The following is a 27,683-nucleotide window of genomic DNA, read 5'->3' on the forward strand; positions in this document are numbered from 1 at the left end:
ATCACAGACCGCGGTCACAGCTCACCTCCTTCTGTGCCATTTAGCCTGCGTGTCCTCTTCGCATCCCCTGCCCAGTGGTGATATCATCCTATCAGCAGAGCAGGGGAGAGCAAAGCTGGAGATCTGCACAGAAAACAAGAGTCTTTTCATATTAACCAGCGGGTAATCACTCACTTGTTAACATGATAAGTTGGGCAGCTCCTGCCCTCCGTCCAGATCTGCAGCTCCTCCCACCCTTTGCTCTGCTAATAGGATGACATTGGTGGCAGGAGATGCGGGAGAGGAGGCACAGGCTGATAACGGCCTCTGCCCTAGGAAATGTAGGACTGTGCAGGGGAGGCAGAGATTTACAGGGTCACTGTGATGTTAAACAGGAAAGGGGGGGGCATGATTGAAACGGGGGCCTGTGATTGCTTGGGGCACTGTAATGTAAAGGGGCACTGTGTTATAAAGGGGACTGCGCTGTAAAGGGCTACTGGAAGCATTACAGTGCCCCTTTATATCACAGTTCCCTCTTTACAGTGCAGTTCCCATTACATTAATTTAAGGGATCTGCACTGTAAAGGGGAACTGTAATGTAAATGTGCACTGTAATGTAATGTAAAGGGGGGGGGGGGCTGTGATGTGAAGGGGAACTGGGGACACTGTGGCACAGCTGTGGACTGAATATCTCCTCCCATCCCCCCCCTGGAAAAATTAGCTACCACTAAACGGGCCCTGGTGTTGAAAAGGTTGGGGACCTCTGTACTACGACACAATTCAGATTTTGGGCATCCTTGCAAAAAAAATTCATTTTTGGTGGAATACTCACAAAGGGAAATCACATCTAAGGGATGCAGACCCTGCCACTTTCTTTATTAGAACACTGCAGGTGCAGCAGCTTATTGATAATTTCAAAATCACATCTATACAAATTCACTCTGCACAAGGACACAAACAGCTATTTCTTCAGAATAACAAAAGGTAGGAATCTGCCACAAAGTTTATTAAAATCCTTGCAATGTACAGAGATCACCCAGAGGGGAATGATTTTTTCCCTCAACAAAACTGGAGTTACTCTTTAAAGGGTAACTTCACTTTCATGGGGAAAAAAAAATAGCAAATAAAGAAAAACAATATAGCGTATACAACTGCGACACAAGTCATATTGTAATGTTATTAAAAATTTCCTTTACAATCTGTAGCTTTTGTAAGTTTCTGAAAATGCAATGCAATATGGCCACCTGGAGCTGTTCTGTACACAGAATGTATACTGACCACACCCCCAGAAACATCATTTCCTGCTTGTGTGATTGGCTCACCAATTTTCCCAGAAGTCTACCTAAGATACAAGTTAGATTTCTGGCATCCCCTGCAACAAAAATGTCATTTTTGGTGAGATACTCCCAATAGGAACACGCCCAGCAACTTTCCTCATTAGAACCCTGCAGCTGCCGCAGCTGATAGATAATTATGAAACCACTCTCATTTGACCCACTCAGCACAGAGGAACAAACAATGATTTCTTCAGAATAACAAAAGATAGGAATCTGCATCAAAGTTTGTTATAATCCTTGTAATGTACAGAGATCACCCAGAGGGGAATGTTGTTTTCTCAACAAAACTTACGCTTTAAATGAAACAGAGTTAGGCTTTACATTATAACATGGGTTGTGTAGCAATTTTATATGCTATATTAATAATTTCTTTGTATTTTCTATATTATTATTTTTTGTTATTTATTATATTTTTTTCACACGAAAGTAATGTTAACCTTTAAATGAAAACGACTTGTGTTTATGTCATGTAGGCCGATGGCAGGCCTTGCAAGGTTTTATGGTCAAGTTTGTAATAACAAGACGATAGCAAGCAATGAAGAACGAAAAAAGACAAAACAACTGAAATAAAAATTATGAAACAAAACCAATTTCCTTCCTCATCATTATAATGCTAAGCAAGTGGCTACAAACATGGCGGCAAGTGTGATGTATTCATTTGACATCTGAGGGGTTCCGAGAATTCTCTGTGTGCCATTGAACATGGTGAAGGCCTCGGGGATAATTTGACTTTAATGCACAAATGACCTTTTTTTTTTGCCTATTGACTTCCACAGATGGAGAGCTACAAGTCATCGTAGACATGCATGAGACCCCAGGCTACTAAATGCCATTGGACAGGTGCTTGTAGCTCTGGGCGAGACAGCAAGGCCTCCGTTTCCACGGTAACAGCCCCTCTGTCTGCCGACAATGTTTGATCAGCTGTGATGAGAGAGAATGGGGAATGGGGTAAGAACGACCTATCGTAATACACGATGAATAACAAGAGATGGATCGCTGAAATTACAAATCTGCACTTGGTTGTGGATTTGTTACATATTTATTTACTCATTCCCATGGAAATGATTAACAATTCAGAAGAAAATATAAAAATCAGTACAATTGTTGCAATTTTGTTAAAGCTTTAGTTAGAATATAATGCAAGGTACCTTTATGCATGAAAGCTGCAAGTACCATTCACACATTTGTAGCCTTCTGACATGGTCTACTAAAATGGTATTTAAAGCGTAAAACTTTACACATAACAACTTGATAAAAAAATAATGTTCTTCATCAAGGAACACACATTCCACATTAATAATTAAGCTACCAAAATTAGTGTCTGCTGTATATTACCTCCAGCATTGTTCCTGTTTCTTCTTGCTGGAGGCTGCCATTTTGCTGAAGCCCAGAGCACCTGAACAGCAGTAAATAATAAAGGAGAAATAAACCCATCGATTTACCAGTCCAGAGCCCCTGAACAGCAGTAAATCATAAAGGAGAAATAAACCCATCAATTTACCAGTTTCAAAAAAGTTACATTCTTGGAATGCTGGGATTGCTAACTATCACCTTTGCTTGTTTCCTCAACTGTCATCAAATGGCTGGTGTCATAACTGATCACATGTGCAGCATCATGGCAGTTGCAGATCAAACAGAAGCAGCTTACATGGCTGTAAAGAATGTGAGGGTTTAATTCTGCTTTAAAGCTGTCAGCAGATCGGCCTCTAAAAAATCAGCAGTGCCTAAAAATGCCTAAAATGGAGAGCAACTGAGCATGCGCAGAGCAGGGTGAGACAGTGTATTACAGGATTTTAAACAGTATAGACACTTAGGGGTTTATTAACTAAAGCTAGAGAGGGCAAAATTTGTTAACATTCTGCAGAGAAACCAATCAGCTTCTGACCTCAGCTTGTTTAATTAAACTTTAGAAATAAAACCTGGAAGCTGATTGGTTTCTCTGCAGAATTGTGACTAATTTTGCCCTCTTTAGCTTTAGTAAATAAACCCCCCTTATTTTTAATGATTTACATAGCTATACCTGCATAAGGGGCTAGCATTAAGTGATCTAGCAGCAGGGCCATCTTACTGAATGGGCACGCTGGTCAGTTGCCCGGGCGCCCCACTTGCCCAGGGGGCCCCACCGGCCCAGCGACCCGATTCCCGTGTGCATCCCGCCACCAAACTTAGGAGGTGGCGGGATGCACTATGGGGCAACAACTGAAGCCCCATAGTAACTCTATGGGTGACGTCACTTCCCATTCATTTCACAGCCATTGTTGGCCGTGTCCTCTGCAGAGCTTCCGCCGCTGGAGATCGGGTCGGATCGGCTTAAAAAATGTAAGTATACTGATTTCTTCTTTACAGGGCTAGATAGGTTAATGTTAGATCATGGAGATCTATAGATGCTGGGATTTTAGTTTTAGAGTGGACATATCCTTTAAAGCACCCTCCCGCTCTTGTTTTGAATTGTTATACACAGATCCTAATGGGAGTGCTGATTGTCACTTTACCACACCCTGCCCATAAGACATCATATGACATCCTTAGGTTGAAGTGGTACATAGCAGGATCGTATGATCTCTGCAGTTACACCAGGCGGCTTTGTTTACATTAGCCACCTGCCTTTCTCCCTCTCAATCGGGAGATTGCGAGTGGCCGCCGGTCACTTGCGCGGGGATGGTCGTGAACGAGTGGGGGTACGAGCGCGCTTCCGGCGACGCACGCTCACCCCCTACACGCTCCTGGGCGAGCGACGTAGTACTACGTCGCTTTGCCCACGAGGGGCTGACTGCCGCAGTAAATTTACTGTGGGCGGTCAGCAAGTGGTAAACAGTGCATGTCAGAGCACAAACCAAGCCATAAAGTCCAAGTAATTATCTGTAGACCTCTGAGACAGGATTGTATCAAGGCACAGATCTGGGAAAGGGTACAGACAAATTTCTGCAACATTGAAGGTCCCAATGAGCACAGTGGCCTACATCGTTCGTAAATGGAAGAAGTTTGGAACCACCAGGACTCTTCCTAGAGTGGGCTGCCCAGCCATAATGAGGGATCGGGGGAGAAGGGCCTTAGTCAGGGAGGTGACCAAGAACCTGATGGTGACTCTGACAGGGATCCACCGTTTCTCTGTGGAGAGATGAGAACCTTCCAGAAGAACAACTACCTCTGCAGCACTCCACCAATCAGGCCTGTATGGTAGAGGGGTCAGACGGAAGCCAATGCTGAGTAAAAAGCACCTGAAGGACTCTAAGACCATGAGAAACAAAATTCTCTGGACTGAATAAAACAAGGATTGAAATCTTTGGTCTAAATGGCAAGCGTCATGTCTGGAGAAATCCAGGCACCGCTCATCATTTGGCCAATACCATCCCTACAGTGAAGCATTGTGGTGGCAGCATCATGCTGTGGGGATGTTGTTCAGTAGCAGGAACTGGGAGACTAGTCAGGATCGAGGGAAAGAGGAATGCAGCAATGTACAGAGACATCCTTGATAAAAACCTGCTCCAGAGCACTCTGGCCCGCAGACTGGGGCGAAGGTTCATCTTCCAACAGGACAACGAATCTAAGCCCAGATAACAAAGGAGTGCATACAGGACAACTCTGTAAATGTCCTTGAGTGGCCCAGCCAGAGCACAGACTTGAACCCGATTGAAGAGATCTGAAAACGGCTGTGCACCGATGCTCCCCATCCAACCTGATGGAGCTTGAGAGGTCCTGCAAAGAAGAATGGGAGAAACTGCCCAAAAATAGGTGTGCCAAGCTTGTAGCATCATACTCAAAAAGACTTGAGGCTGTAATTGATGCCAAAGGTGCTTCAACAAAGTATTGAGCAAAGGCTGTGAATACGTTTTCCTTTTTTATTTTTAATAAATTTGCAAAGATTTCAAACAAACTTCTTTCAAGTTGTCGTTATGGGGTATTGTTTGTAGGATTTTGAGGGAAATAATGAATTTAATCCTTGTTGGAATAAGGCTGTAACATACCAAAATGTGAAAAAATGTAAGCGCTGTGAATACTTTCCGGATGCGTTGTACTTCTTTACAAATAAGTAAAATAACTAAAGCTGTAGAGAATAAAATGTTTTTTTTTTTTTTTTGGTAAACTTCACCTTGCATCATAGTAAGCCATATTTCCAATTAAACGATTTAACGCCAAAAAAAAAACACATTTTTGAAAGTTTTTTTTATAGAGCAATGTTTGGAAAGGGTTAAGGTTCCTATTAACTGTTTCCTATAGAATTTAGTAACCGCAGTAAGATGTTGTGTTGCCTAAAGGTACCTTCAAGTGCACTTGGGAACATGGAGTCACACAGAGTCGTGCTTCACCCAGGATATGGAGATGTTAAAAAGGTCTAATGCTGGCCAAACACGCACAGAATTTCGGCCGTTTGCAGACTGAACGATTATTCGTCAGTCGAAAGCGAATTGGCCACTAACTTACAGAATAAACTCTTTTACATAATCGTTTTCATGATCATAATGATCGTTCCATAACATGTACAATACGAGTCAAAATATTATTTTACCATACACGTAACAACTTTTGTAGAAATGATAAGAGTTTTCGCTATGGATCCATCGACATTAGCCGGGCACACGATTAAAATCGTCCACTAACGGCACGATTTTCAAACGATCTTTCCTAAAATGACCATTTTCGGCCGAAATTCTGTGCGTGTATGGCCAGCATAAGTCATACTGTGTATACAAATTTACCAAAAAAGTAGAGAAGAGGGGTGGCTATAATTTTAACCAATAAAAAGATGTCGCAAACAACATGGTCGGAGGGTTTAGATACTCTCTCATGTTTTTATTGTTGTATAAGCTTCCATTGTGAGATTTCCTCTAACTTCCTGTAATAGTAACTGGGACAGAAAGCCAGATAAAATTTCCATTGATAGCACGGACTAAAAACAACACATAAAAAATGGTATTGCTATATACTTATACGTACGGTCCTGGTGACAACGTTGTCACTGGGACAGGAAGTGAGGGTAAATCTCACCAGCAGGAACACATGCAGCAATGAAAACCTGAGAGGGGTCTAAAGCCTCGTACACACGCACCGATTGTTGGCCGACCGATCGGCCGTCTTTTGTCCAGTGTTGTTGTGTTGGTTGAAATGTGCCTAGACAGCACACGAATTTTGTCGGTCAACAATAACCAACTGCAGAAGTGATGTCATGTTCTGGTTTACTTTTCGTGTGTTTTTTCTTCTCTGAGCATGCCCAGTCTTGCTCATCACATTTTTGTCTGCCGAAATCTGTACTGACTGAAGAACAATCGGCCGTTCTGGTGACTGCCAACAAAAATTTTATAGCATGCACACCAGATTTTGTTCGGCCGAAAAGTCGCAGTCGGTTGTCGGAAAGCATCATACTAACAAGCCGACAATCGGCCAATCGGACGTTGGCCGAAAATTCACGGCCAACAATCGGTGCGTGTGTACGAGGCTTTACTCTTCCACAGACCATAAGAAAACTATTTTGATAGGAGTGAGCCGTTACAGAAATCCTGTAACTAAAACAGAGATGTACTTATTTTTTTTCTTGCAGAGCTGGTGGTATCTTTCAGATGTTTAACATTTAGCCTCAGCTCCGAGAATGATATTTTTCTCACAATTTTTACTGCTACAGAAGCGGATCCAAACTTTAATGTCTAAAAATAAATCCTAGTTTGGTGGTTTTATTTGAGTCAATCACTGACGGATGATTCTTCGTCAGTGTGGGTTGCCCTGGCAACACAAGACTAGCACAACTTTCAAACTTTTCTAAAAGTATGCATATGGATGTTTCTAGGACAGTTTTGTACAGCTCTGTACTTGAAAAACCCTGGTTGACCTCTCATTTCGCTTTTAGTTTAAATTAGAAGAGAAAATTGGGGCAATTTATGAGAACTAAGAGAAAGAATAAAAGTGCCTATAACAGCCAATCAAAATGCACCGAAAATTTTCTGTTTCATACGCTAACCTAAAATAGATTTAGCGGTTTTGCTTGGGTCAGGGCTCCACGCCCCACCAGGATTTAACTGCTGCATGGCTATCACTGGCTGAAAGCATAGTTTCTCTTGTATTTGTAGACATTCTCTAAAGCACAGGTGTCAAACACAAGGCCCATGGGCCGAATCCAGCCCTCCAGGCCATTTCATGTAGCCCTTGCACCTCTCCTGCAGCTGCTGCATCTCCCTCATCTATGCCCCCAACTTGTCTCAGCAGATGGCAACAGAGAGGACAGATCTCCTCTGCCAGATCCTGTGCTTCCCCATGTAGCTGCACAGAGGACTTTACCCACCCCCCCAACTTAGCAGTTGGCAGCAGAGAGGAGGACACAACTCCTCCTACAGATCCTGCACCTCTCTGTGAAGCTGCAGCACCCCCTCCTCTCCACCTCCACTGGTCTCAGCATTCAGCAGACTCCAGCCCTCCTCCAGACACTGCAGTTGCTGCTTCCCAGCTCTGCCTCCAGCTTCTTCCCAGCAGCAGCACATGGTAAAGGGATACACTGTGATGTAAAGGATGAGAGGGTGGGGGGGGGGCTCTTGACTTCTGATAGTGCTGGGCTACAGATAGAACTGGCCCTCTGAGGGCGACTATAATGGGGATGCGGCCTGCAGTGAAATTGAGTTTGACACCTCTGTGAGAGGATGCTCTACTGACGAAGTCAGAGGAGAGGATGCTCTACTGACGAAGTCACAAGTTGGTAAAAGTTAGGTGCAATGCCAAGCTCTTTGTCAGTCACCACAATGCCAGGAACAAGGTAGAAGAGCTTACTGATAGGGTCTTGAACTGCACTGAGCCTTGGATGGGGCTTTTAAACCCTTCCCCACCCTGTCCAAAAGACAGGAATCCATCCACCTGATTGCCAGAAAGTCTTCTTTCAGAAACTTCACATTAGACCTTTGCAAATCAACATATTATTTCAACAGCTTAGCTTACAATGATCATTGTTGCTTATTCATATAATAGACATACCTCTGATCTTTTCAGGTATTTCCTGGCGCTGGACTTTAGGTTCCAGCACTGGTGGTGTTGGTGAGCTTCGAGGGGCTTCAGACAAACAGATTGCAAAATGAAATTTAGAAAAACAAAATTCTTAGGATAGGGGATCACAGTGCTTCTCACTACTACTAGAGCTAGAAATCGGGAGCAGAGAATAAAATAACTGCTAACAGTAGGCTTTGATGGGAGGCTTTGGGAGGCTGGGAGGCTTTGGCATGTTAAGAGGTCAAACAAAGGGTCAGGCCACCTATAAACAATTATCTCAATTATATTTGGTGTAGATCAGTAATATAAACCTATCAGCGAACACAATTCCAAGAGAAAAATGAATCTGTGATTTACCTATGCAGGTAACAAGTTCACTCAAGTGCCCCTCTCCCTCTACTTATACTCGCGCTCTATTTGCTCCCCTGCCACCCCTGTGTAAGCTCCAAGTGGGTCTGCTTGGAGCATGCATACAGCTAAGGATTCTACCCCCCACCTTAGGCTCCCATCAATGCATTGCAATGGGATTTTGCTTAGCTCCAATGAGTGTACAGGGCAGTGGTTGAGTGTACAGAAAGTGTAAGCAGCACGTGACCCAATTAAAGCAGACTCAATTTAACATCAGCATGCATGTTGATGTAAAACATCGAACACTGCTTAAAAAAAAAAAAAAAACTATTTATGATTTATATATTTTTAATTTACATCAACTTTCTGTTTCTCCCCTGAAGGCACTGGTGACAAAGCCATGGCCCCTTGAGATGCCCCCTGAGAAGGCAACGTCAATAGTGCCCAGTGTCAAATTTCGATTTAGTTTTAGTCATAGTCTTTTGGCTAAAATGCCATTTTAGTTTTAGTCGTACTTTAGTCATCTGAATTGTTGTAATTTTAGTCGACTAAAATCTCCAGTACATTTTAGTCCACAAAATTCCTCCATTTAATTGCCTAAAATCTCCAGAACATTTTAGTTAACTAAAAATCTAATGGGTTTAGTTAAATTGTAATGCATTATTTAAGCATTTCTCTAGAATTGCTAAACTCATTTTATACTTATGGAGGCAAAATCTAATAACATGTTATTATTTATGGTATTAAGGTTTGAGCATTCACTACAGACACAGATTTAGCCATTGTGATATAGAACATCGTTTAAAAAAAAAACGAGTTTCATAAACAAACAAAAATATTGCTTTTTAATAAACAAGTGCAACTTTAAAAAGAAAAAAAAAAATATATATATATATATACCGTATTTTCCGGCGTATAAGACGACTGGGCGTATAAGACGACCCCCCCTATTACATGATCTACCAGTAATACTTATACTTAGGTTACCTTGGAGATATTATACTCGGAGTATAAGATGACCTCCCATTTTTGGGGGATTTTTTTGAGGTTCAAAAGTAGTCTTATACGCCAGAAAATACAGTATATAAAAATAATTATATATATATATATATATATATATATATATATAAAAATAATATAAATAACAAATAAATAAAAAATTGTAAATTCTATTGGCTGTAATGCTATTGCTCACACTGTATTGCCTGAATATATTACCAACATTAAATATTAAGAAAAAAAAGAAGTCTTTCAGCAATTTAGTAGATGCCCCCCTACATATTCGTATCTGGTTGCGCAGTGTTCATTTTGACGTCAAATAGTCCTTTGACTAATATGCCATTTTTGTTTTAGTCATATTTTAGTCATCTGATTTAGTTGTATTTTAGTCAACTAAAATAGTGTTAATTTAGTCTACAAAAAAAGTTTATTAGACGAAATGAACACTGCCTTTAGGGAGATCCCATACCTAATCTGTACTCTAATACTGTGCATGTGCGAGATGAAGTGAATTGACATCATGCTTTTCATCATGTGCATGCACGCTACAGCATTAAATTAATTTTCTGCTACATAAAAAAAACATCCCATGAGAAGATATGAAGGCAAAATATGTGCAGCTGATTTTTCATAGCAACAGTTGTGTGGAAAAGTGAAAATCAGTGATAGCTTCCATGGCTAATTTATTCATTTCTGTATTTATTATAAAAGTATGGAAAAAAAAGAAAGCTTTATAAAAAAAATGGCTTCTGGAAAAATAATTAAAACTATGTGCTAAGTAAAAGCACACGACTTCTCCTTTTTATGATGGTAATATTGTTCACACAGTATTTTTTAAAGACAAAAATTATGCTAATAACATTCTTGCCAGTGGTGCCCGACTACAACCGGAGGTCATAGAAAATGGCTGTACCCCTGCTGCTTTAATTAGGTCACATAACTTATAAATATTACACAATCATCAGCGTATGCTTTGACAGCAATTGTCTTTCAGGAAAAATATCAGCATGGTCTTTTCAGCAAGTAAAGAAACCCCAGAGACTTACAAGTGTGTCCTTAAACTTTTTTCATTAATCTTTCAAATAGATTCACATGCCAACATATGTTTGAGGCTTTAACTACTGCTATGCGAGCTTCAACCTCTAGGAGGTGCTACAGCAGGCAGCTGTCTCACTATTTGGAAATTCTTTTTAAGCCTGTAGCAGCTGGCGGGGACCTACCTTCTGTGTGGTGGTAAAATTTTCGTGAGGGAGGGGAGCCCACCTGCAAGGGGGCTGCAACAGAGGAACTTGTGTCCACTGATGAGAAATCTGACACAGAAGAATCTGAAAAGTTGAAGGCTTCCATATAAACTCAGATAACTATTATTAACCTAAAGCTAGCCACAGATGTAAAACAATTGTCACCTGATTGGAAACATTTGTATGGACATGTACAGTATATGGACATAATCCAGCCCTCTGCACACCCCCTGATCTGGAAGATTGAAGTTGATTGTAACATATAGCTTTTCTTCATCATCATAAGGGCCAATACTGTTGTAAAAACCAGTTCACTTTGAGCCAAAATCGTCTTTTTAGACCATCTCGGTCATTTAGGCAAGTGCATTTTTTTGCTAAATGACTGTCAACATTTCAAAAAAGATTATACACAAGAAGGACCCTGCAGCGGTTTGATGCTTACTGTTACATTTTTGAAAATTCAAAGAGCGTTCAAGTCACTTTCAGTAAAGCCTCGTACACACGCAACGATATCTGGCCGTGAATTTTCGGCCAACGTCCGATCGGCCGATTTTCGGCTTGTTAGTATGATGCTTCCGACAACCGACTCCGACTTTTCGGCCGAAACAAAATCTGGTGTGCATGCTATAAAATTTTTATTGGCCGTCAACACAACGGTCGATTTTTCGTCAGTTACTACAGATTTCGGCAGACAAAAATCTGAATGAGCAAGACTGGGCATGCTCAGAGAAGAAAAAACACACGGAAAGTAAACCAGAACATGACATCACTTCTGAAGTTGGTTTTTGTTGGCCGATAAAATTCATGTGCAGTCTAGAGCACATTTCAACCAACACAACAGCACTGGACAAAAGACCGCCGATCGGTCGGCTGATAATCGTTGCGTGTGTACGAGGCTTAACAGGAGGGCATGGTTTCTATGCAGCCCAAGCACATGAAAGAAGGTGCAAGAGGTCAAGATGAAGGAAAGCTCTTACAGTTGATGAATGAGCCCTTCTGTAGAAGGACCACACATTATTAAAGATTGTTAGGGGCTGTCACTCAGTGTGGATGTTGCTCTATGTTTAAAGAACATCTAAACCCAAAATCAAGAATGCAATACATTGTGGCCTACCAGTCCTTAGATGTGGTGGCTGAATAATTTTTTAGATTTTTGTTCTTTTATTTTTATCCTGCTAATAACCTAATTTCTGTCCTGAGGTGGCTACGCTCACTCACTCTACTGTATCTACAGAGAAGCAACGTTGTCACCCTAGGCTTCTCTACTGGTTTGGACTACAAACCCGTCTTCTTCTCTTCACCTTCATTTCATGGAGAATGGGACAACTTGTACTCTACAGAAGATAGCTTGGAAGTGACAAGGACATTGTATTTCTTTATGTAGAATGGGACAATTTGTACTCTACAGAAGATAGCTTGGAAGTGACAAGGACATTGTATTTCAAGATCAATAGGTACTTGCTGAAAATGTACTTAACCTGAAAAATCTAATAAAATATTGTGGGTGCAGCTCATAATATTGTATGTATTGTTTCATCACCAGTGAATTGTGCTAGCTGCTTTCTTTATTGTATATACAGTATTTTAATATATATTTTCACATTAGTGTAAGCGCAGGTAGAGTGTGGTTTGATATATCTGAAAAATATAATGACTGATAATCTGCTCTATATTACATTTTTATTCTTAGGTTTAAATGTCCTTTAAGTTTGACTTTGGTCAGGTAGCACCATCAAACGAAGAAATGCAGATACAATGCATTGCGAAAGTATTCGGCCCCCTTGAACTTTTCGACCTTTTGCCACATTTCAGGCTTCAAACATAAAACTGTAATTTTGTGTGAAGAATCAACAACAAGTAGGACACAATCATGAAGTGGAACGAAAATTATTGGATATTTCAAACTTTTTTAACAAATAAAAAACTGAAAAATTGGGCCTGCAAAAATTATTCAGCCCCTTTACTTTCAGTGCAGCAAACTCTCTCCAGAAGTTCAGTGAGGATCTCTGAATGATCCAATGTTGACCTAAATGACTAATGATGATAAATAGAATCCACCTGTGTGTAATCAAGTCTCCGTATAAATGCACCTGCACTGTGATAGTCTCAGAGGTCCGTTTAAAGCGCAGAGAGCATCATGAAGAACAAGGAACACACCAGGCAGGTCCGAGATACTGTTGTGGAGAAGTTTAAAGCCGGATTTGGATATAAAAAGATTTCCCAAGCTTTAAACATCCTAAGGAGCACTGTGCAAGCGATAATATTGAAATGGAAGGAGTATCAGACCACTGCAAATCTACGAAGTCCTGGCCGTCCCTCTAAACTTTCAGCTCATACAAGGAGAAGACTGATCAGAGATACAGCCAAGAGGCCCATGATCACTCTGGATGAACTGTAAAAGGTGGCGCTACAAAGTATTAACTTAAGGGGGCTGAATAATTTTGCCCGCCAATTATTCAGTTTTTTATTTGTTAAAAAAGTTTGAAATATCCAATAAATTTCGTTCCACTTCATGATTGCGTCCCACTTGTTGTTCATTCTTCACAAAAAAATACAGTTTTATATCTTTACGTTTGAAGCCTGAAATGTGGCAAAAGGTCGAAAAGTTCAAGGTGGCCGAATACTTTCGCAATACACTGTAAATACAGCAATAACCATACAATGCATAGTAAAGACTCAAATTATTTTTTTGGCAAGTTAATGTCTGCCACTAAATGAGCCAATATAGATGAGCTGACCCTAACAAAACAGAGAATGCTAATAAATGGTAAGTCTTCTCCTTGGTGGAACAAGAATCTCAAATACTTCCCTGAAGCTGATGAAGGGCTTTGGATGAAACAGAATTTTATCTGATTTGCTAAAGGCTTGCAAGAAGTCACAATTGTTATATGATTATACAACGCCATAGCTTTTAGTTTAATATTTAAGTCGGTGATCTCTGCGACTTGTAGGGAAATTCACAGCCAGCCAACAGCAGCTGAAATAGTTTCCGTTAGATTTAGGTATAGTAGAAAAGAATTAGAACGTGTCAGATTTTTACTGATGCCTTCATGACCATTTTCATTGATGCCTTCATGACCATTTTCACTGATGCCTTCATGACCATTTTTACTGATGCCTTCATGACAAGAACTGCTTTCTGAAGACATCTGTCAAAGTTGGAAGTTACTGCTACTTGGGGACACAACTTTCTACTCCCTGTCATGTCTGTAGGATAGGTTTTAATCCTTCCTTACTCTATTAAAAAAAAATGTTTGGGCTTAAGTTCCACCATGAGAAAGTCTTAAACAATCCTTAAAGGAGATGTACAGCCAAAGCCCGTATGGCTATACATCTCCTATGGATCACAGGAGTGCAGTTTTTTGCACTCCTGTGACCTGTTTTCAGCAGAGAGCAGGTTGAAGTCCACTCTCTGCTGGCGTCACCAAAGTTGGTCCAGGTACTATGTCATTGCGACCTTGGAGTCGGGATCTGCCAGGTGCCAGGACCGAAACCCGGCTCAGCCTCTCAGCGAGCCACTGAGAGCCTGAGCCAGCCGCTCTCTGCCCCTCCATAGCCCAGCGCTCCAATGAGCGAGGAGTGGGCACAGAGTTGCTGACTGACAGGCAGCAGCTCTCTGCTCGGGGAGCTGTCAGAACTGAGCGATTGACGGTGTTCGATCGCTTGGTTCTCAGTGCAGAGGCGTCGGGGGACAGATGCAGCATCGGGCCGACGCTGCATTCAACCAGGTAAGTATAAAGGGGGGAAAAAAAGTAATCCCATACATCTCTTTTAAAATAAAAGCCAGATCTAGCAGAAATATGAAGACTTATGGGTTTTTAGGACATTTCAGAATTCAAACAAATTTAGAAAACCTGAAAATAATGAATTCAGAGATTTTGAGAACTTTTAAAATATTAGAGTTTAAGCATGGCTTATGGCACTTTTCCACTAAAAAGTACCGGCTCGGCTCTACTCGGCCCTGCTTGGCCCGGTTTGCTTTTCCACTACTGGTACCAAATGGTACGGTGTTGGAACGGTTCGGTACGGTACGGTTTGCTTTTCCACTAAAGTAGTACTAAAGTTAAGTGGGTGGGATGACAATGATTCTCTGACCAATCAGTGGCTAGTAGTGACTGCATGCAAAGGATTGTGGGATATGGTACTGGGTATGGTGCCTCTTGGAACCACAAGGTCGAGGTGGTACTGTTTTTGAGAGCCGTACCGTTCGGTTCCATGCAGTGGAAAAGCGCCGCCGTACCGTACCGAACCGTTCCTACACCATACCATGCTGTACCAGCAGTGGAAAAGCACAAAAGCAAGCCGAACCGTTCGGTTCCATGCAGTGGAAAAGCGCCAATAGATAACTAGAATAAACAGTTTTGCAAACCCTAACAACGAATATTTAGTTATTACTGGTTTTGTTCAGATTTATATTTAAAACTTAGAGTACTAAAGGAATTTTAAAGAATTCGAACAGAAATTCTAAATGCCTCTAAAAAGGAATTCAATGTGGCATTCTTAACAATTCATCTAAATTTTGAGATTTCATACAGGAGTTTTTATATTCTAGCATTATTCTAAAAAGAATCATCACAAGCTAGAACATCTAGACTACATTAGACTCTTCTAGATCACACCATCTATTCCTTTTGGTACCTTCTTTCTTCTCTGTCTTCAGGATGTAAGTAAAGGCTGAAGTCTGAACATCTGGATCCACTGATGACCAGAAGGTAAAAAAAATATAAACCATTAGGTTTAATCTAAAAAGGTACAGCCTAGCTACTCTAGAGGAAACTTCTAATGTGGATTAAAGGAAAATTATGCAATTTCTAGTACATTTTATTTTTGACAGTTCTATCCAAATTTTCTTGAAAACTAATGGTCTCGAACCATGGTGAATATAATCCTTCAATTTCCAGAAGGCATCTGGGGCTGCCATTGGTGATTTCATATTGTTTAAAGTGATTTTAAACTTAAGCTTTTTTTAAAGTAACAAACAAGTTATACATACCTGCTCTGTGCAATGGTTTTGCACAGAGCAACCAACGGCGCTCCTGGCTCCACTTGCCTTCAAATACACACCCTAGCAAGCCGCTTGTTAGGGGAATACTCATGCGGGCTTGCTCCTGAGTACCACTGGCTGCATCCATTGATCATCTCTTGTCATAGGATTTGATTGACAGCAGCAGGAGCCAATCACTCCCGCTACTATCAATCTGAACTGTAAGGAGGGAGAGAGCGGAGAGACGCTGCTCTCATGCACAGCGCTGGATCCAGATAGGGCTCATGTAAGTATAAGAGGGGTTGGGATGGGAGGGGTATCCTTATTACAAAAAGTGTTTTACCTTAATGCTGAGACTGAAAAAAAAAAAAAAAACCTTAAGGCTTTAAAAACACTTTTAAGGTCCATGCACATAAGGCGGCTGGAAAAAAATGCCAGAACCTTTGGAAGAAAAAGCAGCATAAAAAATGCTCATATTGGCTCGTATTGCACAAGAGTTTATGAGAGTTTATGGGCATCTGCTTTTATAAACTTTTTTTTCAAAGCATTCCCCTCTTCTGCTTATTTTCACTGTAATCAATGTACACTTGAAAACACCAAACGCTCTTAAATGCTGCATTGGTGAGCATTTATGAGCATTTATGCACGTCAATAATTTTTTTGTCCGAAAGCTCCTATCAAAAATGTGATCTGATGGGGTTTTTTTTCTGCCTGAAAACTCTTCTCTGCAAATGTGCCTGTAAACTCCCAAATGTGCATGGAAAAATATAGCTGCTTAAACAGGCTGAAGAAAAAATGCCAAAAGTCTTTAAAAGGAACATTTTCTATGCCCAGTGTGCATGAACCCCAAAAGCGCACACTGCTGTATGTCAGGTGACCCAAAAGTGAGCTGAACCAAGCCTGATCAAAATTATTTTGAGCAATCCAACATCGAGATCTTACTATCCTAAATACAAACTCTGCATGGGTATTTTGGGTGTTCACACCTACCTTTGCATCTTCTATCTCAGCCTTTCTCAACCATTTAAACACAGGGTAACCCTTGAAATAACTTTCCGGTCTCAGGGAACCCCTGATGAAAATGAGTATATCTACAACTCATGATACAATATTGTGATGGTCAGTGGGAAGAATGCTCCTTACACTTATAGTCATTGGGCAAAATTACCCTCTCACAAAAGCCTGTGGTGTCAGTGGGAACTTATCTGAGAGGCATAAATTGCTCATTGGGGAATTTTCATCTCACTCCCTATCCTACAGACAGGACATTACTCAAGGAATCTCTAGCAACCTCTGGAGGAACCCTGGTTAAGAAACCCTGTTCTAGCTGCTATAAATGGGTACAGCAGGTGTGAAGACCCAAAATTTCACCAATAAAGTGCCCGAGACACAAGAAACTGCTTGATGGTTTAAACTCTTCTGTAGCTGCAATATCAATTTTGGTAAAGCTGACCCTTAAATAAAAAAAACAAGGTAATTACTGTTTAAATTTTGTAATAAAATATATACAAAATGTAGTGGAAAGTGCAGCATAGAAGCAAAGAGAAACCTTCCTAATTAGACATCAGGATGCCAAAAGTGATTTAATTGGGAAAGGTGTGCAGTAACCCACGAGAAGCAGCTTTTAATACACAGCAACAATAAAACATGGCTGCAGGGCCGGTGCTAGACTATTTTACGCCCTAGGCAAGACCAGCTACTTGCACCCCCCCCCAAAAAAAAATAAAAAAGGTAGGGGTTAAAAACTTCTCTATGTCATACCCAGTGACCCTGATCTGATGGTTCCTCCATGTTATGCTGCCGTACCCAGTGACCCCCATATTCCTCCATGTCACACCTGGGGACCCTGATGTCATTCTATGTCACACCCAGGGACCCTGATTTTTTTATATGTCACATTCTGGGACCCCAATATTCCTTCATGTCTTGCTGTCATACCCACTGACCCCGATGTTCCTCCATGTCACACCCAGGGAACCCCGTGTTCCTCCATGTCATGCTGTCATACCCAGTGACCCCAATGTTCCTATATGTCACACCAGGGGTCCCTAATGTTCCTCCAAGTCATACCCGGAGAGACCCTGATGTTTTTCCATGTCACACCTGGGGACCCTGATGTTCCTCCATGTCACACCTGGGGACCCTGATGTTCCTCCATGTCACACCTAGGGACCTCAATCCCCCATGGCACACCCAGGAACCCCAATTCCTCATGGCACACCTGGTGACCTCGAATCCCTGTTACACCCGGTGACCCCTATCCCCCATGTCACACCTGGTGACCCCAATTCCCTTTCACACCAGGGATACTCCATGTCACACCCAGGGACCCCCCCTGTTCTGGGGACGCTCACTGAGCGGTATGAAGAGAGTGGCCCACACTCTGTTCTCCTTCACTGTGATTCCTTTTCCTAGGACACTCCTCCCCTGGACCATAGTGCTCACCACAGCTCCAGCCGAAGAGGATCATCATGCAGGCAGCACTCTGGTGGGCTCCCTTCCTGCCTCTTGGGGCCCCCCCAACATTGGTGGAAAGCCAAGGCTTGGTAGTTCCGCCACTGCCCCAGACACCTAGCATCTCCCTCTGTCCCTTCTTCCTCCCCCACTGCTGCCCCTCCCCTCAGCTCACAGGGATCATTAATAAAGGAGAGTGCCGACTCGTGGCTGCGCCCCTAGGTGGCAAAGCGCCCTAGGCGGCTGCCTAGTTTGCCTAGTGGAAGCACCGGCCCTGCATGGCTGCTGATTTGTTGCTGGGGGGTCTTCATGCTTTCTTCATAACAAATGTCTCAATTCGCTAAAACTAAATTACCACCGAAAAATTAGCAGTAAAATATGCATAACTTTTTTTTAGTGTTCGCAATTTATAAAAAAAAAAAAACGCTTCTAAAATAATGCACGCATTCAATTTATTTTGCAATATTTAAAGTATTTTTTTTTTTTTTGCACCTAATTTTACCGCAGGCTGCCACAGAACATACAACATTAACAGTGGTATTCCTGCTGCTGGGGATCCCCTACAATTTATAACAGGCTCTTCAGGTCTGGTATGAATGTAAAGGGGGATCAGACACCAAGAAAACAAAAACAAATGGCATGGCCCCCCCCCCAAAAATCCATACCAGCTCCTTATCCAAGCATGCAGACTGGCTGGCTCCCCCTGAACCATACCAGGCCACATGCTCCTTGCACTGCAGCACAACTAGTTGTGCTGCTGCTCCCTCTCCCAGTCTGAGTGTTCCTGTACATGGACTGCAAGAGATGGTTAGTTAGCAAATTTGAGGCACTGACACTGCGTGCATTTAAAAAATAAATTTGAGGATGTGGTAATGAATATAGAGCTGCATTAATTTGTGTCTTTTATACCTGCCTGGAGCTCTGCTTTAAGTTTTGGTGGACTATTACTTTTAAATTTGAAGTTAGGCTGGAAATCCCTTTTAAAATGCATAGAGATTCTTACTGCCTTTAAAAATTGACTGCGTTTTGGCAAAGAATTAAAAAGCCATGAATCTGTGACTCCTTGTAGCAGCCCTTTTCACCCTTTGATGAATTACTTTGTAATTTCCTTTTGCACAGAGAGGGTGAGCATTAGACCTACAGAAAACGAGCCAACGAAACTTCAGAATTGTTTGGCATAAGTACAGCACTTTGATGCATGAGAAAGTCTTTGAAGTAATTACTCCATTGGAAAGGTGGGGTTTGGTGAAAGCACTCATTTGTCCTGCTTAGCATGGCCTGAAGTCTATACTGCTAATTTTTAGGCTGTTTAGCTTGTTTAAGATTTTAATCTATTTAAATAACCCTCCAAAAAGTTATAGAGGCACTCCAGTATCTGCTTTATGTTAATGTAGATCTAAACCAATCATTAAAATTTAAAAAAAAAATCTAGCATGTCACTGCAATTTCAACAGTTGTGTTCAATCTAGGTAAAATTGCAGTTTTCATTAAAGTAATTGCTGGTGACCCTGCTATGAACACCTCAGGCACCTCCAGTTATGGGGTGACAACTGTCTCCCAGTTGTGTTCCTGTGTTGTCACCATTTCAAATGTTCTCTTGGTGGAGACTACAAGTGACTGGGCCAACAAGCATTGTGCAGGCATTGTCCACCTTAGGGAGCTGGACCAAATCAATGATGTGCAGCCAATGCTGGAGTGAGTGCATGTAAGCAAGAAGTGGCCTAAAGAAGATGGAGGGGGTCAACAGCACCAAGATTGCCAAATAGGATATAAAAATGGCAAATGTTATTATACCTGGACCTTTATCAATCGAAATGTCATCCTGTTGGGGTTTAGATCTAATTTGACATGATGCCATCTATTACCCTTTATTAGCCAGAAGAGCCCTTTGCCTGTGCTCTCTTTGATTTAATTTTACTTTATTACCGGGGCTGTACTTTCCCTGGCCACATAACTAAGGCCCATCAGCTGCCATCCCACTACTCCATGACAGCACCCTTTGCGGCCACTAATGGCGCTTTTCCACTGCATGGAACTGAACGGTTCGGCTCACTTTTGTGCTTTTCCACTGCTGGTACCGCATGGTACGGTGTAGGAACGGTTCGGTACGGTACAGCGGCGCTTTTCCACTGCATGGAACCGAACGGTAAGGCTCTCTAAAACAGTACCACCTCTATTGTGGTTCCAAGAGGTACCATACCGGTACCATATCCCACAATCCTTTGCATGCAGTCACTACTAGCCACTGATTGGTCAGAGAATCGTTGTTATCCCACCCACTTAACTTAAGTACTACTTTAGTGGAAAAGCAAACCATACCAAACCATACCGAACCGTTCCAACACCGTACCATGCGGTACCAGCAGTGGAAAAGCAAACCGGGCCAAGCAGGGCCGAGCCGTTACTTGCAGTGGAAAAGTGCCATAACTCATTCCCACTGGACAGTGGAATGGCAGTTGGCTGGGCTAAGCAACATTAGAGAAATGCTTCTCAAACCTTTTTAGTCTTGTCCCTATTTGAAAGCAGCTAAACTTTCATACCCCTCCCGTACACATTTTCTTTTGGATCAGACATATGCTAGTTTTAATAGTGCAGTTACAGATTTTACCATATTAGAGATAAATTAATAAACGTCAACTAAGCATTAATACCAAGGTCTCAATTGAACCCAACAGCAGAAAGGTTCTGTTACTGGCACTGAATGGGCTTTACCTGCATGTCAACCTGTCCTCCACTAACTATACAGTATATAGACCAATACCGACATCTCTACGCAGCTTTAAAAGTGGTAAACAACAATTTTATCATGCAAATACTTGCTACTGTATCTGTCAATCACCCAAGCGGCAAACTCCAGCATAGCAGTAAATTCCCGCTCACCCAACTCCCAGACAGCTGCAACAGCGGGTCAGGACTTACTACACCAATATCTCAGTACAGGCCGCATGCTGCTGGGACTTTAGGAAGCTGGATGCTGTTACTTGCAGGCTGGAGGGGAAATCACTGACAGCTTTTCGGTGTTTGGTATCAGGCTGCTGTGCAGAAAGACATCCCTAATCCATTCCATTGTGCCCCTACATTTTGACAAACACTATGTTGGAGGAAATCAAGCCCCAGTAACAAAAGTGAAATTAAATCAGAAAGGGGCATTCAGTACCCTTTTTTTGCTAAGAAAGGCAGCAACTTCTAAAAGTTTTAATATAGGTTCAGTTGACCTGTGGGAGGACAACATTGTTTTATTCCACCTAAAAAAAAAATTGAATTTTTGTAAAATCTTACCGTAAAATTCCTTTCTCTGAGTCCTCTGACAGTCACCGCCCCTCATATAGTCTTCATCAATGGGTATTTACCTCTTATCCACAGGAGTAAGCTAGGCAGAAGATTTGTTAAAAACACAAAACTTTACATAGACACATCTACAGGGGCTGTCCCTCTGGTCCAATACCCCCGGCTAGCCTCATTCCCAATTCAGTTTGGTAGCAAGCAGTAGATAGTCCATGAACCCCAAAAGAGGGGCGGGGGCGGCAACTGTCAGAGGACTCCGAGAAAGGAATTTTATGGTAAGATTTTACGAAAATTCCGTTTTCTCTTACGTCCTCTGACATTCGCAGCCCGTCATATAGTCTTCACCAATGGGATGTCCCAAAGCAGTGTAGACATGAGGGGTGGGAAACGCAACCGTCTTAAGGTAACGAAGCACCCAAGGTCAGATAAAAGAACCATATCTGAACCAGAAAGGTAACTCACCGGGTAACAGGAAAGCTCAACAGGAGTGAACAAACCCAGGAAGGTAAAATAACCAACGGGGAAAAAACCCCCACAGGAGGGGACAGGCTAAAAACGCCATGTCTCCCCCAAGCACTTCCGCACTCAGAACTTTGCGGCCAAAGGAGGCATCTGCTGATGCCGAAACATCAAGTTAGTAAACTGTGTAAAGGTGTGGCGGGACGACCAGGTCGCCGCATTGCACAACCGGGACACCTACGCCTGATGGCGAAAGGCCCAAAACGCACCCTCCGCTCAGAAGAGTGCACCGTGACAGGGAAGGGCGGAGCCCAACCCCTAGGCAAAACAAATAAAAAGCTATTAGTGCAAAGTAAAACACACTTTGCAGAAAATAAAATGTAATAAAACAGAAGAAAAGGCTGAGACTGCAGCCCCAGCACAGGGAAGCCTGCCTACTCCTATCTAGGCAAAAGACAAACTGAATTGGGAATGAGGCTAGCCGGGGGTATTGGACCAGAGGGACAGCCCCCTGTAGGTGTGCCTATGTAAAGTTTTGTGTTTTTAACAAATCTTCTGCCTAGCTTACTCCTGTGGATAAGAGGTCAATACCCATTAGTGAAGACTATATGAGGGGCGGCGACTGTCAGAGGACGTAAGAGAAATACAATTCAGAGCAGGTCTGTTTTAACGTTCTGTTCTGAGTCCCTTGTAGGACCAGCTGCTTTTTTTCGCCAAGTGTTATAGAGGCCCTGACTGGCTAAGTATTTTATAATATAATACAGAAATTATATAGCGCTAATAGTGTGTACAGCACTTTACAATATAAAGGGAGACAATAGAGTTAAAATACAATAGGATACAAGAGCATTAGGAGGACCCGACTCTAGGGAGCCTTTTCAATCGAAAGGTGAGGGGAAAGTGGTACAAAAAAATATAATAACTTTCAGGGATGAGCTCATGAAGAAAGTGAAAGTACAGTTTTTAGGTGGAGGGTGGGGTACTTTTTACTGAGTGTTTAGGGATCATTTAAAGGCGAACAGAATAGAATGAAAGATACCCAGACAGATTTGGGTAGGGGGTTCCAGAAGATGGGAGAGGCTCTGAAGAAGTTCTGGAGGTGGGAACGGAAGGAGGTTGATGAGGAAGCTAGAGAGAAGGAGGTCTTGGGAGAACCAGAGAAGACAGTTTGGACAATATTTTCAAAATAAGGTTGGTAATGTATTTAGACATCACACGCCAAAAATCAGATGTCGACAAAGTATTTTATTCAACACATTTTTGCCACATTTTCCGGGTGGCACAGAAACTATAATATTGCCCTTTAACCTAAATGAAACCTTCACAGACATGTGACATAGCTATTGAAGAAGGCCTTTTCTTCACCCAAAATAAAGGAATAAGGATCGTGGACAGCAAATACTGTATTCGATCTTTATCCTGCAATCCGCTGACTGCAACTCCTAGAATGATCCTAGTCTGAGACCTCTTCTGGTGAAGAAGACTTTTAGGCAGGGCTTTTTTTCTCAGAGAATAGGTGCAGGAACTCCTCCCTTCTGAGTCACCCCTTGACTCTGCCCCCCTACCCACCTCCGAGCACCGTTTCTTAGTTCTACCTCTTACCCACCTCCTAGTACCACCCCTTTTAGAGAATTGATGATAACAAGAGAGGCAATATAATAGATCTAGCAACAATGGACACCCCAGCGACAATAGATCCACCCCTGCATCAATGGACTCCCAACAGCCAGCATCAATAGACCCTCCAGCAGCAAGCAACATTAGACCTTTCTCTCAACAGTAGATCCCTCCCGGCAATGATTGACCCCCTGCAACATAAGAAACCGCCCCAGCAATAAAAGATACCCCACCAGCAACAACAGACTTCCTCAGCAACAATAGTTCCTCTGCACAAATAGATCCCTTCCAGCAGCAAATAGATCCCCCAATAGCCAGCATCCACAGACCCTCCAGCAGCCAGCAACAAAGACCCCTCCCTCAACACTAAGTCCCTCCCAGCAACAAAAGACCCACCCCAGCAACAATAAATCCCCCATGAGAAACAAAAGACCTCCTCAGCAACAATAGATCCCCATCCTCTGCAAAAATAGATCCCTTTCAGCAACAATAGATTCCATATTAGCCAGCATCAATAGACCCTCCAGCACATCCCAGCACCCCTTGCCATTACATATATTTAGTTCTGGAGGTTCCTGAACTGCGTTCCCCTGCGTTCCCACTAAAAAAAAGCCCTGCTTTTATTTAGGTCATGTCCACAAAGAGCAGTGTGAAAAACTGGTCACACATCCTGAAACCAATTTTACTCCAGTATTTGCAGCCAGTGGATTGGGGACTTGTGATATTGACCAAAGTCATTCAAGTTTCCTAAACTTCAGGATCTATGTCTCTAGGAAAGTAAATCTCTTCTTTAATACTATCCTACAGCAGTTTAGTTCTGTCAATCTTCTGGCATCCTAAAATCTCTTCAGACAGGTGTGAAGACAACAAAAGGATGGCGTCAGCAGTGGTGGACGCTACTTTGGGGGTTGGGGTTACTCCTGTTCATTGTAACTGAACAAACCTTGGGTGGTGTCAAGCACAAATGTCACTTGAGTGGTGGTTAGTTCAGTTGTTTGAGCTGGTCTGGCTGTGGTGACCTCTGGCCTTGCTGTCTCAGGGACTAGTGAAACACAAACACAGAACAATGTCTATTGGCTACTTTGAAAGATTTTCTTTTGGCCAACGACGAGCCAAGCAATTACATTCCTACAAATTAAAATAGTTTAAAGACACACAGCATTTACAACAAAATGTCTGCCATACTGTGATTAACAAACACTCAAATTTAAGACATTTAATTGTTGTCTTGACACATGGACATCAACTTTATGACTGGCAGAAGCACAAGGTAAAGTAATATGCATCAAAGTACCAAGTCCTTGTTTATAATGAAGAATCTCTGAAATATGGGGAAATCCTTGGGTTAGGATAAGGCTAACTAATTATAACACACAGAATTATGTTCTTTAAAACCCGAGCATAACATTTGCGACAAAGTCAAAAGCTGTAGTTACTTTTATCTATCACAAGGTGGCGATGCAGAGCCAATAATAAACACACTACGCCAATTCACCAACAAGCAACTAACAGATACGAAACTGTCACAATAAAAAAGAAAAAAGTGAATAGTATAAACTGGTGCCATATAAATATAAACACATTATTGTTCTTTTTATAAAGAAATGCTTATTTTTACTCTACTTCTGTCATGCCGGCGGCTTTCTATGCAAAGCAGAGACAGATTCAGAAACACTGTTTACAGAAATAACCTTGGCCTCTGTTACAATAAAACGAACAGTTATTTATGTTTGAAAATCTCAGTCCCAGATGTCAACGTGCCATTGTTTTGAATACCCAAATGTACATGTGCCATTGCTCCTGGACCATGATTACCTTGGTGCCACCATTCCAAGGTATGTAATGTCATTGTGCCATTGCTCTGGGATCCTTAAGCCCCGTACACACGTACCGATTGTCGGCCGTAAATATTCGGCCGACGACCGATCGGCCGATTGTAGGCTTGTTAGTATGATGCTTCCGACAGCTGACAGCGCATTTTCGGCCGAACAGAATCTGTCGTGCAAGCATTAAAACTTTTGTTGGCCAACACCAGAACGGCCGATTGTTCGCCAGTCAGTACAGATTTCGGCCGACAGACAGCAGATTTGCAAGACTGGGCATGCTCAGAAAAGAAAAAACACAAGGAAAGTTAACCATCACATGACATCACTTCTGCAGTTGGCTGTTGTTGGCCGACAAAATTTGTGTGCAGTCTTTTGCAGTTTTCAACAGACACGACAGCCCTGGACAAAAGACGGCCGATCGTTCGGCCGATGATCGGTACGTGTGTACGGGGCTTTAGTGTCAGCATGGCACCATTCTGCGATTACAGATGTCGGTGTGCGAATATTGTGAGATACTAAATGTGAAATGTATGTCTCTCTGACTATAGAAACTGTGTTACGATATCAAAATGACAGTCCTAAAATTGCACACATCCCTTGACCATTTTTCAAGTTTCGAGAGCTTTTCTCAGGTTTGCCTGGCAGGTTCTTGAACCAATCTGAGGGTCACACACACACACACACACACACATCTAGGAGCGCACACACCAAAAAAAACAAGCCGCTGACCACAGTGAGCGTTCTATGAGGATGCAGGGAGGTGAGAAGAGGGAGAGATGAGATCATGGAGATGGGATAGAAAGGACATGACAAGGACATTCCAGGGATCTACTCACTGCCGAGAGTGGAACCTGATGCTGCACCTGGAAGAGAAAATAAGGAGTTAGCCTGAGGAACTGCTTGACCAAAAAAGTTGTAAGAACAGGAAAAAAAAAATCTTCAGAAGAAGCGGATGTTGCCATTCTTCAAAGTGGTTCGTTTCTTTCATCATAGCTAAAACTGGAACAAAGTTTACGTTAATTAGTCAAATTCCTGCAGAACCGTACTATAGCAAATTAGGTATGCTAAATTTGATCACATCGAAAACTTCCAATACTTCTAATGACAAGAAAAGCTTTTACTCCACATAGGAGCTGTACTGAAGTTTTTATTGGAAAAAAAAAAATGTCCATATGCTTTCTCTGTGCCCCTGCTCAAAAACCCTGAACATCGCTGCATCGATAAATTTCAGCAGAAAACAAAGGATTTATGAATCCAGACTATTTTGTTGCAAAAGAGGCCAACCAGATCAGATTGGGAGGCTTCCTAACAAGGCATATGTGGACACATTTCCTATTTCCTGCCTAAAAGTTGAAAACCTCCTTAAAACAAACATGGCACAAACCTTGGCTATGCAAACTAAGCACATGCCTTAAATGGGCAAAGCAGTGACAACCACATGTCAAAATGACCAGTATGTTCCATCTTGTATTTGAGAGCATTCCATTTAGATTCTCCAGTCTCCTCCAATAACCCAGAACATACTGGTATAAATGGTTCCTTAGAAAACTGGTCCTAGATGTGTAGATTTGTGGAAGGGTCATTAGGTTGAAAATTCCTCCCGGGAGGAAATTCTAACAAGGACTAGTAACTTTTAGTCTGGGCTGGAGGGGGGACCCAACCAACTACACCTTTCATGGTAGGGACAGCAAGTGTGCCACATTAATTAGTGGGCAAGATGAACACCTATGCTCTTATAGGACATTTTAACTCACCTGGAGAACCTACATTCCTATAGGACATTTTACACACATGGAACACCTACATTCCTATAGGATATTTTACACACATGGAACACCCATGTTCCTATAGGACATTTTACACACATAAAGCACCTACAGTTGTATTCAAAATTAGTCAACCCCCAATGCTGTAAAGGGTTTTAGGGAATTTAGTGTACATTTGTAATTGTATTCAGAATGAAATCCTACAAGGACTTCTAAAAGAACCATATGCAACTAAAATGACATCAATTGGTTTTGTAAAACAGTAGTAAATGTTTCTTTTGTGAATTCTTCATTGACACAATTATTCAACCCCTTAAAGACTACCACTCTGATGAACAGAGGTTCATTGAAGTGTTTTCAATCAGGTATTGAAAACACCTGTGGGTGTCAGGGAGCAGCAATAAAGCCTAATAAGCACCAATTAG

At 42.0% G+C, this 27,683-nt stretch overlaps 1 protein-coding gene across 2 annotated transcripts in view; it reads right to left on the bottom strand.

The window, feature by feature from the left end:
• The window catches only part of NTNG2 (netrin G2), a 216,132-nt gene that overhangs the window by 41,103 nt on the left and 147,346 nt on the right, over nt 1-27,683 (bottom strand). For both annotated transcript variants that reach the window (XM_082263920.1, XM_082263921.1), the window contains one exon: nt 26,329-26,355. In XM_082263920.1, the coding sequence (XP_082120046.1) occupies nt 26,329-26,355 (27 nt within the window). The remainder of the gene's footprint in view (nt 1-26,328; nt 26,356-27,683) is intronic.

The sequence above is a fragment of the Pelophylax lessonae genome, assembly GCF_965119305.1.
Source record: "Pelophylax lessonae genome assembly, chromosome: 7".
NCBI lineage: Eukaryota > Metazoa > Chordata > Amphibia > Anura > Ranidae > Pelophylax > Pelophylax lessonae.